At 39.1% G+C, this 16,187-nt stretch overlaps 1 protein-coding gene across 3 annotated transcripts in view; it reads left to right on the plus strand.

Annotated features, from left to right (window-relative positions):
• The window catches only part of TSPAN9 (tetraspanin 9), a 271,489-nt gene that overhangs the window by 117,547 nt on the left and 137,755 nt on the right, over nt 1-16,187 (plus strand). For 2 of the 3 annotated variants that reach the window (XM_075900398.2, XM_006123032.5), the window contains exon 2: nt 10,527-10,606. In XM_075900398.2, the coding sequence (XP_075756513.1) occupies nt 10,544-10,606 (63 nt within the window). In that variant the 5' untranslated portion in view covers nt 10,527-10,543. Of the gene's footprint in view, nt 1-9,636; nt 10,607-16,187 lie in introns of those variants that run through there. The other variant, XM_006123031.5, reaches the window with a different exon arrangement.

The raw sequence follows: 16,187 nt of genomic DNA on the forward strand, positions 1-16,187 counted from the left end.
TACAAGTGCTTCTGGTAAGGACACAAGTGCACACAAGTGATTTAATACCTGCGGTGGCTTTACATAAACATAAGTTAGGTACGCACGGCCCTATTCTGCTATTTCAAATCCTTGTTCTGTCTCATGGGCATAGTATTCATGGGTCTTGAGTTGTTTTATCTATCCTGAGCTACTGATGGGAAGAGGGTGGTCATCAAGTTTCCTGGCAACAGTCTAGTTTAATTTAGGGCCTTTTGTAACTTGGAGAAGGTCTGAATATTCTTGGTCACTGGGTTGTATAGAAAAAGAATGAATATGAAAAGTGTATTGATAGCTGCCCCCCTCAAAATACTTGGAGTCCTGCCATTCTTGGCATTCCAAATCCACGAGACATGTTCGAAAAATTCACAAGTTTTTTTTTTATTAAAAAATAACTTTTAGATAGAAAGGATGGCCTAATGGTTAGGTGCTAGCCTAGGCCGTCAGAGACCTGGACCCAATTCCCTGTTCTGCCACAGACTTTCTGTGTGATGCTGGACAAGTCAGCATGTCTAAACAGCAGGACTAAGCTCAAAATAAGCTACACAACTTGAGCTACGTCAATTGTGTAGCTTAAGTCGAAAAATCTTATTTCAACTTTGGGCACATCTACACAGCACTTATTTCGAAATAGAGCAGTCTTCCCCATACTTCCCTTACTCCTCAAGCAGTGTTTACAGAAGTTGGGGTAAGAAGCCCGTTATTTTGAATTATTTCACAATAGACTCGCATTACATTATTTTGGAATAATTGATGTTATTCCAAAATAATGCTGCTGTGTAGACATGCCCTCTGTGTCTCAGTTCCCTATCTGTAAAATGGAGGTAATAGAAAGGCCTTGCCTCACAGGGGTGTTACAAGATGAACACATTAAAGATTGTGGGATACTCAGATGCTGCAGTGATTAGATTCTTTTTTTTTCTTTTTGGTTTTTGAGGGTTTTTCTGCAATCATGAGGGCTGAAAACTTCTTTCCTTCAGTTCTGATTCTCATGTAATCTCATAGAATCATAGAATAATAGGACTGGAAGGGACCTCGAGAGGTCATCGAGTCCAGCCCCCCGTCCTCAAGGCAGGACCAAGCTCCGTCTACACCATCTCTGACAGATGTCTATCTAACCTGTTCTTAAATATCTCCAGAGAGGGAGATTCCACCACCTTCCTTGGCAATTTATTCCAATATTTGACCACCCTGACAGTTAGGAATTTTTTCCTAATGTCCAATCTAAACCTCTCCTGCTGCACTTTAAGCCCATTACTCCTTGTCCTGTCCTCAGAAACCAAGAGGAACAAATTTTCTCCTTCCTCCTTGTGACACCCTTTTAGATATTTGAAAACCGCTATCATGTCCCCCCTTAATCTTCTTTTTTCCAAACTAAACAAGCCCAGTTCATGAAGCCTGGCTTCATAGGTCATGCTCTCTAAACCTTTAATCATTCTTGTCGCTCTTCTCTGTACCCTTTCCAATTTCTCCACATCTTTCTTGAAATGTGGCGCCCAGAACTGGACACAGTACTCCAGCTGAGGCCTAACTAGTGCAGAGTAGAGCGGCAGAATGACTTCACGAGTTTTGCTTACAACACACCTGTTGATACAACCTAGAATCATATTTGCTTTTTTTGCAATAGCATCACACTGTTGACTCATATTCAACTTGTGGTCCACTATGACCCCTAGATCCCTTTCCGCCATGCTCCTTCCTAGACAGTCGCTTCCCATCTTGTATGTATGGAACTGATTGTTCCTTCCTAAGTGGAGCACTTTGCGTTTCTCTTTATTAAACCTCATCCTGTTTACCTCTGACCATTTCTCTAACTTGCTAAGGTCATTTTGAATTATGTCCCTATCCTCCAAAGAAGTTGCAACCCCACCCAGTTTGGTATCATCTGCAAACTTAATAAGCGTACTCTCTATCCCAATAGCTACATCATTGATGAAGATATTGTACAGTACGGGTCCCAAAACAGACCCTTGAGGAACTCCACTTGTTATCCCTTTCCAGCAGGATTTAGAACCGTTAACAACAACTCTCTGACTACGGTTATCCAGCCAATTATGCATCCATCTTATCGTGGCCCTATCTAAGTTATATTTGCCTAGTTTATCAATAAGAATATCATGCGAGACTGTATCAAATGCCTTACTAAAGTCTAGGTATATGACATCCACCGCTTCTCCCTTATCCACAAGGCTCGTTATCCTATCAAAGAAAGCTATCATGACTCTGGGAACCAGGCTGTTGGAAAAAAAAACCCAAATAACTTGAAACTTGCAATAAAATCACAGACACTGGCAATTACTGGGTGTGCATCAGCCTGGAATTGTGGACTACCGCATTAGAAAGAACTTTGTAGTAGATGACCAAACAAAATTCCATCGCTCTTTAATTTACCAATCTTGTGCCCCTCTTCCCCCAGATTTCCTTCAGTTATGCAGCACTCTGCTATGTGTCGGATAAGAGGCTAGTGTCCTAAATATACATCTTTTTGATAGGCTGACCCTTAGTTTGGAGACCTGTGGGCTGGAGTCTTAAATCTGTTTGTTCCTTTGCTGTCTGTGTGCCAGATGCTTATATATGAGACTTAATGGATGTTTTGGTAGGAAATCTCGTGATTCAGTAAAATTTGTATCAGATTAATGAAACCCATAAGAGGATTCTGAATGTCTTCCATGCCGTAATTATTCAAAAGAAGGGCATCTGAGACCATGTGGGAGAGGACAGTGCATTTTACTGTAAGGTCACACTAACATGCAGAGGCAGCCGTAGGTGTTTCTAAACCGCCGAGGCAGCCTTAGGTGCTTCTAAATGGCCTTACTGCAATATTTACCAATCAAGTCTCCTTTAGATGCAGAACAGCCAGCACTCACACAGTATGTTTGTAAAAAGCCACCTGGCATAACAAGGGATGATTTTGTTGGGATAAGCGAAGAGTTTGGCATAATTTATTAATTGAGCCCTGCAAATACCAAGGAATAAGCCAGATGTGATCTCTCCAGCTGCATGACTTTCAGTGGAAGTGGGGAAAAGGCTGAAATGAACTGGAGCTTGTAATGTAATTGAGTGCTGTTAGGGCCTGATTCTGTCAGGTGCTTTTGACCTTCTACTTCCTTTGTGCACAGGGGGAGGTGAGGCCATACAGAACCTTAAAGCGTTGGTGCCTTAGGTCAAAATTTTGAAACTCCAGAGCTTAAAGTTAGTCATTTACTTAAGTAGCCTAGTTTTCAGAGCTTTTGAGCTCTAGCAGTTTGGTTTGGTTTCACTCTGAAATTTTGAGTGCTTGGCTTCCCTGAAAATTATGTCCGCTATTTAGGTGCTTAAGTATAGAATTGGATGGCTAATGTTTGGGCTGCTAGTGCGAGATTATTGGCTTTAGTGATCAACAGAATAATAAAATGCTTTTGGGTTTGCTGCAAAGCATAAATACGTAATGACCTCACCATGCTTGCTGCTTTTTTATACCTGCCATAAATTTTCCCCAGCCACCAGAGCTTTCTGATGAGATGTCAAAGGTATTCTGCAAAGATATGAACAAAAATAGAGAGGTGCTAGAAATACAGGTGGGGGGACGAGGGGCTGCCACATCCCCTGGCTTGAATTAGTTTCCTTTATATAGAGGATTTACAGTTTGGTTCAGTGGCTCTCAGAACCCGCACTACAAAAATTGTTCCAGTGCCCCTAGCAAAAATGAGCTAAATATATTTCTGTTTATTGTCCTAAAAGAACAATTAACTTACATCTGGTTTCCTCTTGTTTGTTTCCAAATTGTGTTGGCTAGTTCTGTTCTTCTGACCATCCCAACCTGTATCCTTCAGCCCTGGGGGAAGATGAGATCTAGCCTAAAGGAGGATCAGAAAAAGTGTTTAAAATAGATCTCTATATAGCATGGTTTATAAACTTTTTTTTCATTCTATATGGTAAACAATATTTTTAAAACCTCCACTTATCTCATTCTCTGTCTAGGCCAGCATCATGGTCCAGCAAGGCTGAGTGCTGCTAGGTTAGCTGTGACAGCACAAAACTGCACATTGTGGCACATGCAGCAAAGCAAAACTCACTAGTCCTCATTTCAAGGTGGACTCCAGAATTTATATTAAGCAAACAAAAAACACCTCACATGTTGTTTATAACTTATATGGTGCCGAATATTTCATCTGCCGCTTAGCGTTGATCATAGTACCTAGCACTTACCAAAAACTTCTCATGAGTAGATCTCAAAGTTTTACAGATGAGGTCAGTATCATTATTCCCCATTTTACAGATGGGTAAACTGAGACACGGAACACTGAAAATAATTGCCCCAAGTCAAGCAGTGGGCTTTTGTCAGAGCTGGAAGTAGATCCCAGATCTCCTGCAGCCTAAGACCAGTGCCATATCTATCCTCCATTACACAGAAGTACATTTGCTAAGGTGTTGAGTCTGTGATCAGATCTGCCAGGATGACCCTTTGCTTTGATTCCAATCATTACTGACTTCAGTGGGGTTCTGTGCAGATACAGGGCTTTGCAAAGAGAGATGCAGTGGCAGTATTGGGGAATTAATACATGAATGTCTGACACTTACAGGTAGGGTAAATGATACAAGAATGGAAACAATTCCATATAAGGAAAGTATTGGAAATTGCTACGGCAGGGGTTGGCAACCTTTTCAAACCAAAGAGCCAAGCTTGGTCAAAAATCTGACCAAGTGGTCAACAAAGAGCTGTATAAGAATGCCCATTTGTGTGATTGAAAACATACAACTTAATATTATTGATATTCGCATAATGATTAATAATAGAATGAATGAAATATATTGTACACTCAGACTGTATTTAATGGGACTCCTGCTGCTGCATCTTTTTTTTCATCATGGCGGGTCATATCCAGCTTCATGCACACATTCAAACTTCCTGGGTAATGACGTATTTTTAAAATTTTGAATTCGTTTTCCGTTTAATTTAAAAAGTTGCGTGTATTTTGGGAATGACAAAAGACTCCTATTTGGTTCCACACTAAGCCATAGCTTGCAGACCCCTGCAACAGGAATTGCCTCCCTCCAGCCTTCTTAAAACAAATACTGATTTATATTTTTCATCGTTTTCTGTAGTATAGGAGCAAGGCATAAGGCCACTTAGGGTTGGCAGCAGGGGACAGGTGTGCATAACATTATTACTTGACTGAGACATTAGTAAGAAGTACATTGCAGGAGATAAAATATTTCAGAGACAGCCAGGCAAGCAATAATTGTTCATTCTGTTGTCAGTTCAATGGAATAGAACGTTTAAGCAGAACTTGCGATGCAAATCAACCATGGCTATCTTCTAACAAATTATGAGTTTCAGTGAATTGCAATGGAAATGTTAATGCAAATCCCTTTTAATAAGCAAACAAGTCTTTCATAACATTTTTTTTCAACTTAGCTATGGCCCCATATTAAAATTTGTAAAAACAAGCTTTTCAAAAACTTCAGGCCAATAAAATGCTTCCACACTTAAGTCATTAAAATAATCCAATGAACTCAGTTATTTTTAAAGAAATAAACATCCCTTTCAGTGTTTGAATCCCATGGTGGGTAAATAAACAACACCACATACCTATGATGAAACTGAGGTAAAGAGCTTAAGGTTACTAAAGGTGTGAGTTTTCACATATACATATAATTTACAATTTAACAGTGTAAACTTTTGTGCTAAAGATGTTAGCACTTGTTCTTCTTTAGAACACCTCAGTATAAACGTAATTGCTGCTTAATACAATTAAGTATTTGTCACTTGGGAGCACAGTGACATTTGCATGTCAGCTTACCAGAAAAAAAGTTCAACTTGAGCATTTAGAAATATACTAACTTTAAGATCTGAGGGAGATGGGGGCAAATTCGGTACAGTAAGCTCTCTCTGAAGCGGAGGAAAAACACTTCAAAGGATCTTAAAGAAGCTGTCTGCAATTCATCATGAAAAAGTACAACATTTAGAAGTTACGGTGGCCAAATTTTTTTTAAAATAGTTGAACTTCTAAAATCATATTTAGGTATGTGCCTGATTTTCAATAGTGCTTATCATCCAGCTGTTTATCTTTGGGCTCCTATTTTTAGAAAATCTTGGCCCCTCAGGATAGACTATGGGAGAGGCAAATACAGTTTCCATCATCATGACAAAAAATAAAATAAATATTATGATACAGTAATTCATTATTTAACACTATAGATGTGTTTCTGAAAATGTTTGTATTAGTGAAAATGTGCTATGTGGGGTCAATTTTCCCATTTCAAATAATGGAAAAGGTGGGGGTTGCATTTCAGGTAATGGTGGCAAAGTCAATTTTTTGTTGGTGCTGGGTCGTCAATGTCAATATTAGATATCTAGCAACACAAGCCGCCGCGGTTTGTCAAAACACAGAGATAAACACGTGAGTGAGCAGAGGAGCATTGTAACCACATGTATTCATCCGCTCATGCATATTACCACTGTTTTCACAAATTTATACCACCGCGTGAAATAGTCCGCCACTTGATTATTTTCGTGTTATTTCGGTGATGGTTATGTTATTTGAAAAACACTCCCCCCCAAAAAAATCGTGCTATTGAGAAAATGTGTTAAGCGGGCACGTGTTAAACAAGTAATTACTGTATTCTCTTTAATACAATTATGTTAGGATATTTGTTAAATAATTTCTGACTTAGTGCTTAAACACACTGTGATCTTATCTTGCAAACACACACACTCCTGAGTTATTTTCCTCATGTGAGTAATGATGGGACTACTTATGTGAGTAAAGTTATGTGCTTGATTACTGGATTGGAGCCTGTCAGTTGCTGAAACTGCTTAGAGAAGAGAGAGACAAATCAATTTTATGTATAGTACATAATTCATGGCAGGGTAATTAAAATACTATACAGAAAGCAGAACTTGTAGAATAAATGTATCACTGCAGACAAATCATATCGTTATAAAATCATGGAAATGTAGGGCTGGAAGAGATCTTGAGAGGTCATTTTGTCTAGCCCTTTGCTCTGTGGCAGGACCAAGTAAACTTAGCTTAGACCAGTGATAGGCAATAAAACGGCAGCAGTTCACCAAGGTTAGTCTCTGAGGGCCACTGTGACTATATTTACCTGCGCCTGTGCAAGTACGGGAGATTGTATCTCCTGTTGGCTGTAGATTTCCATTCCCCGCCAATGGGAGCTGTGGGAAGCAATGTGGACCAGGACACCACTTCTCTCACTCCCACTGTCCGGGAACAGTGGTCTGCGGCCATTGAGAGCTATAATCACCCGTACCTGCGGTGGTGCAGATAGATAAATATAAAGGTGCCGGCCTACCAGGGACGAATCATGATAAACCAGATCTGGCCCACCCCTAGCAAAGACCATCTTGACAGATGTTTGTCTAATCTGTCCTGAAAATCCTCCAAGTTTGGGAACTGTACAGCTTTCTTTGGAAACCTATTCCAGTGCTTAATTATCTTTGTAGCTAGAAAGTTTTTTTTTTTTCCTACAATGCAACCTAAATCTCCCTTGCTGCAGATTGAGCCAATTACTTCTTGTCCTACATTCAGTGGACATGGAGAACAATTGATTACTGTCCTCTTTATAACAGTCCTTAAGAGTGTTATTAGGTTCCCTATCTGTTGTCTTTTCACAGGGCTAAACATACCCATTTTTTAAACCTTTCCTTGTGGGTCAATTTTGCTAAATCATTTATCACTTGTATGGCTCTCTCTCTCTCTCTCTCTCTCTCTTTCTCTCTCTCTCTCTCTCTCCATCTCGCTCCAGTTTGCCCACATCTTTCCAGAAATGGCCATAATACTCTAGCTAAGGCTGCACCAGTGCAGAGTAGAGCGGACAGTTACCTCCCATATCTTACATATGACACTTATGATGTTACTCCCCAGAATGGTATTAGCTTTTTTTTTTTGCAGCTGCATCACATTGTTGCCTCATATTCAATTTATGATCCACTATAACCCCCAGATTCTTTTCAGCAGTACTATTGCCTACCCAGTTATTGCCCATTTGTAGTTGTGCGTTTGATGATGATATGGTCGTAAATTTAGAATAACTGTATAAAGATGACATCATATTACAAGATGCTGATGGGCATATAGGTCTAAGATTGAAGAAAAACGGATTATTATTTTCTCAGTATAGGTGCTCACACGATTAAAGACTGTGTTGTAGTTTGCAAACTTGAGAGGTCAGATGTAAGATTGTGCATAATTTTTGCATTTCCTGGCTTGAGTGCTTCACTATGGAAACTAAAAGGTCTGTTAACATTGGAGTGTTTTTTTTTCGATTTAGTATCTTTTGTGTGGATAGTTCCTTTACATAGTTATTTTTGCTATTCCGATACCAATTTATGAACATTCAGAGCTAATGTGGAACCAGTTTTAAAACACCAAGCAAACCCAGAAAACCCCTCAGGTTTCAGGGTAGTCCTCTTACTGTAGGTTTTCCAGGTAACATGAGAGAACTTAATTCTGTGTGTATGTTATAGGATGTCTTGATATCATTATCTAAATGTGCTGTAAAGTCACGCCATGAGGCGTCCCACTATCCAGGGTGAGAATTGTTGCTGTCTAGAAAGGAAATTCAGGTCAGAGTTTCAAGTTTGCAGGCATCTATAATGAAAGAAGGCTGACAGAATACAATATGCTAGAGCAATAGTTCTCAACCAGGGGTACATGTATCACTGGGGGCATGCCGAGGTCTTTCAGGGGATACATCAACTCATCTAAGTATTTGTCCAGATTTACACGGGCTACATAAAAAGCACTAGCGAAGTCAGTACAAACTAAAATGTCATACAGGCAATAACTGGTTTATATAGTACTTTATATACTGTGCATTGAAATGTAAGCACAATATTTATATTCCAATTGATTTATTTCACAATTATATGGTAAAAATGAGAAAATCAACATTTTTTCAGCAATAGAGTGCTATGGCACTTTTGTACTTTTATGTCTGGTTTTGTGAACGAGTAGTTTTTAAGTGAAATGAAAGAGAGGGGCATGCAAGACAAAACAGACTCCAGAAAGGGGTACAGTAGTCTGGTGAGATTGAGAGTCATTGTGCTAGAGTAATCTCTAACATTCCGATTAAATATTGTGGAAAGGGCTGCAGGCTCCGATACTGTAACATTTAGGAGATTTAGGATTGATTGATTACCTTGTAAAGACAGCAGCTCGGTGTTTCATGTTATGGTTAATTATATTATGGTTGATGGCGTCATACTATATGTGTGTATAACTGAGAAATGTGCGTATGAGGCAGACACTAGACACTAGCTGGTTCCATTTTCTTGTCCCATGCCATTCCTTTAAGCTGCAAAAAATGTAAAAGTATATAGTTACTGCTAATTTCACTGGGGGGTTGTTAGCTTCTGTATATCTAATCCTTACTTTTACAGTCTTTTATTTCATTAAAGGAGTATCGTTACCTCATGATTCTTGCCCATAAACAGCTAAATAGTACTTGACATTTAAAGAGATTTTCTGTTGTGCACTTGTATAGTCAAAGAGTAATACTAATCCTATTAAAGATATTATGTCATGGAGGCATGCCTTGGGGGGAAGGCTTGTTCTAATTGGCTAGATGTAAAGTAGAGGGGAGGGGCTTTCAAGAGAGTGGATGTATCACTTGATAGTTAGGTCAGGGATTTCTGTGGGAAATGCCCAGTGGTTGCAGTAGCTGATGATTTCACATCAACAGCAGTGCAACACTGAGAGTGAGCTCCAATAGCTGATTACTGAATGAGATACTGCAAACGGGTTAAAAAAAAAGAGCAGCATGTGAGAAGCAGTCAGAGTGAGGCAGAGAAGAGAGCTGAGAGAGCAAGAAAAGTGCTCAGGCTGGAGAAAGTCTTCCAGGTGTACTTGGGGAAATGGATATAAGGACCATCTGCTGTCTATAGATCACAGGACTGTGGACTAAGAGTGTGGAGAAAGAGTTTTAAGTAAAAAGCTAAGTTATTCATAACCAATTTATCAAGACGTCATGAGAATGTTCCTGCATGGGATGCTGGTGCATACATTAAAGCTGCAGATCCCTATTGTATAGCCTACTAAAAAGGAAAAAGAAAAGCAGCAATGCAGGGATTTTTGCATTAAATTCTACAGTGGTTATGTGATTTGTGTATTAAGATAAAGAAAAATCCAGCTTTGTAAAACTGTGGAGTTCACAAGGCACCACATTTAATGCTGAGAGATGCTAGACATTAAATCTGACAACTGTGAAAAGAGAGATCATGGAGAAGTCAAGTAGTGAGGATTCTTCAATTCACCGTAGTCCATCTTTGGATAGCAAGGACTCGGACTTTGCTAAACCTTCTACCTCAGGCAGGCAGTTTGGTCGAGGTTTTACTGCTGGAGCTTTTTACGGCACTGCTGGATCACGCACACAGAGTCACACCAGAGCTGGAACAGGGACCGGCATTGGAACTGGGACTGGCATAAAAAGTGACAAATACAATGCACCCAAAGGCAGCAAATATGTAGTGTTTTACCTGGATCTATCCTTTGTTTTCCTTTTAGAATTTAAGAAGTGCAACATGGCAAGAGGCTGCCTGTGTTGTTTGAAATACATGATGTTCCTTTTCAATTTAATGTTTTGGGTGAGTACTGCCTTTTTTTCTATTGCTTCATTTGTCAGAGTTCTCTGTACTGCTGCATTATGTGCCTAGTGCATCTTTTCAACACTACCGTATGCTTTTTTTTTCTCCCCCTCTCTTGTACCTGCATGGAATATTTACAGTGCTAAATCTGTGCCCTATGGGAAAATGTACATGCTTCCTACAGATTTTATCTTCTTATAACTGTACTTTAATTACAGATGATTAAAACTGGAGTCTTTAATTCATGTGTTTTGACCAGGATAAGTTAAAGAAGGGCAGGACCTTTTTACCATGTAAAATGATCCAAATGAGTTTAGTGCAATTTTTTACATTCTTTTATAATGCCTGGTGCTACTTTATGTTGCAAGTTAATTTAAACCTAAATCACGTTGTTGTTGTTCCCTTCAGTCTTCTCCACTTTCCTAATGTAATTGACAAACTGCTTTTCTAACTGAATGAAGCTTTGTCTCATTTTTCCACCTTTAAAAATATACATATATTCTAGTTCTTAAGATGTCAGCACAAATGTAAAATGACTGGAATGACAAATGACTCCTGATACTGTTTCAGTTGTAGTTGTCTAAATTGGTGTGTTAAGTTGGAGACTAGCTTGTGCTTTTGAGGGATCAAAATTGATTTTCCTCTATCAGCCAGGAAGCATGAGGAATTGTAACAATGCTTCTGCAAGCAGATTCAAAGTGTAACGACTACTTTAAGCAAACTAATGTCATGTACACTTGGAAAACAATTGTGTGAAGTCAGCCAGCTACTAGGCATCCTTGTTTGAACAATATTTTTTGGGGGGAGACGGGTAAAATGCAAGCAAATTGAAATGTCAAGTACATTTCAATACAGCACAGTACAAAATTGTTTTATCAGAATTAAAGGTCACCAGGTTTCTGGTGATTAGGAAAAGCAATTTTAATATTAATGCATTTGATCTTAAAAAATCAAGGTTATAATTCAGAAATAAAAAACCTTATCTCAGAGATAAATGAAAATGTAATTTTGTTGGTTTATTTTTAAAGTAGAAGGGTATTAAAATTCCAGTTTGGATAGGTATTTCTGCTGTGAAGAAGTCAACATTCAAGTTAAGAGCTGCTTTAGCCACCGGCTTTGCTGTTTAGCTGACCCACTTCCTAAAATAACTTGTAACTGCCAAAGGGAATGGGAGACCTCCATAGGGCACTGGCCGACTCGCGCACCAGTGAACTCCAGGAGTAATGCTCTGAAACATTGCCATCATGGAAGGTGTGAGAATCTGACTTAGCCAAGTTTCACAGAAGGTTGGGGCTGAAAGGGGTCACTCAGGAACATCAGTCTTGATTTTTCACGACACGAATCCAACCACAAATTTGCTTCACTTCTGTTTGGAATTCCTGTTAGGATATAAAGTTGTTGCCAAGCTGGGCAATTCATGCCAATGCTGCATTACTCTGGCTCCTTAGAAATATTTTCCTAAGCTAAATATTACCATTGGTTTTAGTAAATGGGACACTAGATGGGGACAGCACTGAATTACTGCAGAGAATTATTTCCAAGGTGTCTGGCTCAGGGTCTAACCCATCATCATATTTGGGATTGGGAAGGAATTTTCCCCTAGGTCAGATTTCCAGAGACCTTGGGGTTTTTTTGGTTTCCTCTGCAGCCTGTGGTACAGGTCATTTGCAGGTTTAAACTACATCAATTATGAAGTTTCTGTGACTTGAAGTCTTTCAAAGATGATTTAAGCGTTTCAGTACCTCAGCCAGAGGCTATGGCTTTATTACAGGATTGGGTGACTGAGGCCGTGTGGCCTGAAATGTGCAGGAGGTCAGACCAGATGATCATAATGGTCCCTTTTGACTTTAAGGTCTATGAATTCATTACTCTTGGTCTTATTGCTCTTATTCTATGTGATCAATCCTTAGCTATCCCTCCAAACTCCATGTATAAATGGTATGAATCCCTTTTTTGTCTCCTCCCCAAGTGACATTTTTCTAGGTTGTCCATAGTTAAGTCTTAAATCTCTCTTGTTGTATTCTTTTATTTGAGCTCCTTATTATTCCCCCCTAACTTCCCAGTGACCCTGTTTGTGTGGTCCCTTTGTGAACTCACTCCACCCTATTTCAAACCTTCTCAGACCTTCTCTCTCTGTTCCACTGCCTGATTCCTCTTCTCATCCAATGCTGGACTCTTCTCTGTCTCTCTATGCAGTCTTATATTACCAGGGCCAAGATTTACTGTGCACCCTTCCTGTATCTCTGTATCTCTTTCTCTCTGTCTCGCCTGAACTCTTGCCTGAAAATGTTTCTTTCTTGATTTATATCATGTTTTTCTTTTATTTATTTATTAATCGTTGTCTCTCTATTCATCATGGTAAGTCCTGTCAGTTGTTCTCAGATGCTCTTACACAGAATGTAAACGTTGGCATAGAATAATGAATCTTTGAGAATTTGGAGAATTGCTGAAAACAAACTAGCAGGTTTTCCAAGTTGTTTGCAATAAGGAGTTGGTTCCGTTTGTGTTGATGTTCGAAAGTTCCTGCTCTTTACAAAATCATCTATTGTGTTAAACTGAAATGCGATGACTCCTGTGCATCCACCCATTATGGTCAGTGGGCTGCAGTACCGTTGAATGCTACTGTGGAATGATTATTTTTAACCAGAATGTTTCATCCTTTTGTACTTTTGCTGCACTCAGATGAAAGTTGTGTTTATTTTGTAACAGTCTGGGTCAGTTAGAATAAAGTAGGCTGTGGCCAGGTGCTTTGCAGTCTGCCCGATTTTGACTTTGAACATTGGTCTTGATCTGACCTACCATGTTAAGTTTCTTGGATGCCATCAAAGCTTTGCTAGTGTTTCTTAACACTGATCTTCAACTAACCCTGTTATTCCAGTCTTGGGCTCCCCCACAGCTCTGCCAATGCCCCACAATTCTTCCCTGAAATCCCCTTGGTATTTCAAGCCTCTCCTCCCAGATTCGTTAATGCATCTCTGTCCTTCCCTAAAGCACACCCTTCTATTACAGTTCAAAAATCATGCCTCTTCGTCTCTGCCAGTACATTTAATTTTGGAGCTATGTCAGGCTCTGCTGCTGCAGTTGTATGTCCCCACACAGCTCTGCCTATATTCCTCAGTCCAAACCTACAAAGTTCTGGGTTTCTCATGAGCAGTGGCTGCTAACTTGTTCAAGACTATTGTGATGGCTTTGTGACATGGAATGTTTTTCTCAAAGGGCTCATTTTAGAGTACCACACCAGTCTGAACTTGTGACTTAACCTACAATGTGAATCCACGTCTCCAGAGATGGAAGGTGAATGCCGTAAGTCAATATCCTCTCTTCTTGCAAATGGAAGAGACACTATTTCATGAGTTTGTTTGGAGAACTCTAAATTGAAACTGACAAGTTATGTTTCAGGGAGCCTGCAATCAGGTGCCAGTCTAACCTTCTGTCTGTTGAATTCTCTTATTAATGAGTACTACAAAATATGAATTTGTAAGGCATCCTGTTGTGGTTCTGCAGTGCAGAAAACCTGTTTGATTTGACAGCATACAGAGCATTGTCAACAAAATGCAGTAGATAGGGATTATTTAGATCTCAGTGGTACTGGTTGAACTTCTCTAGTCCAGCACTGTCTGGTCCAGCAACTTCTGTAGTCCGGCACGATTTGAGTTAGCCGGATGTCCACTTCTGTGGCTAAGTTTCCCATAGTCCCATAAAGTTTTATAGCCACCAGACCTGGCTTTCAGTGTTCTGTGCTGCTATTTAGCTTTAATTTACCCCTAAATGTCTCCTAAGAGCCCAATAAAGCAGCAGAAGTGTTGGTCATGCTGCTAGACAATATTAATCACTTGTAGTTCAGCAAATTCTCTGGTTGGGCACCAGTCAGATCCTGAGGGTGCCGGACTAGATAGGTTGAAGCTGTGCTTCATCACTGTTATGTTTTGTAAGTGGTATCTTTTGGAGTCTCTTCTCCTACAAACCATCTTCATATGCTGTGTCCTTTTAGCTAAAGAGTGTTGGGCATTGTTCCCTTTTAAGGCCCTGTCAGTCCTGCTTTTGAGCAGTTCCCTAGAAAATGAGGTCAGTGGCTCCTCTTTCACCATTCATAGCCTGGCAACAAGGGGCCAAACCTGATACCTATGTAATATGAGATCCCCCATCTGTCAGCCAGTTGTGCTGCCCCTTTGGTCTGGCTCAAAGGGTATCCATCTGAAGAAGCTGTGACTGTAATGATTAGAATACAGTTTGCACTGTCACATACCTGTGTACCATCTCTGTGTTGGCCTTGGTGAACAGGTGGTACGTTGTTTCTACAGATGATCATTTTAATTGTCACATCGAGAATTGTGTTAAACTTATAACATCTTAGTCATCTGTACTCTTAACAGGAAAATGCACTTTTGAATTTAGTACCAGGCAGACTAACTTATAATGTGGGATGCACTTGCTCTGTAAAAGATGCATCTTGCTTTATATGGGCATACCAATAATTTGAAACAGAAGGTATTTTTCACTATATTTAAGAACTTCAGGTATTTTTCTGTGGCCCTATGTGGCTCTTAGCAGTTGTTCTCAGCCATCTGGCTTTGCTTTCTTTTGGAGATTAGAAAAGTCTGAGCTGAGGGTTAAGCGAGCTTATAGTATTTAATTGTGTGGCTAGGATGGCGATTTATACTGAATTCATCTTAAGTGCATAATATGTTTGACAAAAGGTCTGTGCGTGTACAAATATTAGTTGATTCAAGTGTATCTTCCAGGGTATTTATGTGCAAAATGGCCAATACAGCCTCACAGAATTTCATTTATAGAGATGGCAGCTTAATTGGTAATAGCGATAACTACTAGATTAAAAAGATCAAATATGGGTTCATATAAAATATTTTACTTCATTGTGTTTGTTATCCAGAAAGATATAGTGTTACAGCAACTAGTTATAGAACATATTTCAAAGTCTTTAATAAGTTATGAACAGAACAGTAAACTTAAAAAAAATGAAAGTTCACTTGTCCTATTTAAGGAAGGGAAATTTTGAAGTGTTGAGAATATTTGATCAAAGTTACAGTAGACAACTTTGCAGATGGAGTTTAGTACGTGGATAAATGTTAGGTTGCCCTTATTCCTTTAGTTAAGGGCAATTTAATCCCAAATTATCTGTATATTTTGGAATGTTTATATTATACATTTTGATAGAATTTAGTTACATTTGTTAATATGATGCATTTGTTCTCCATGAATGTTTGGTGCGATAGAAAATAATACTGAGATCAAATAATGTTGTCAGGGGTAAGAAAGCTAAGAATAGCCAGGAAATTAATTAATGTGATTTTTCTTTAAAATCAAGCTTGCCTATATATTTTTTTGACAAAAATATAAACCCTCCTGTTAGGACTTTAAATAATAGTTACAGGTATTTTGTCAGTTAAAGTTAATATTAGTCACATTACTCTTATAGTGAAGGTCAAAACAGATTAAGTTATATATACTTTTTTGGAAATGTTCAATATTCAGTTTTCAAGCAGACTTTTCCAGTAAGAGATTTTGGAAATGTTCTTAAAATGGAAACCTTCAACAAAAACCAAGCTGAAAAAGTGAATTT

This window comes from Pelodiscus sinensis, chromosome 1 (genome assembly GCF_052426305.1).
Source record: "Pelodiscus sinensis isolate ZL-2025 chromosome 1, ASM5242630v1, whole genome shotgun sequence".
NCBI classification, from domain to species: Eukaryota; Metazoa; Chordata; order Testudines; family Trionychidae; genus Pelodiscus; species Pelodiscus sinensis.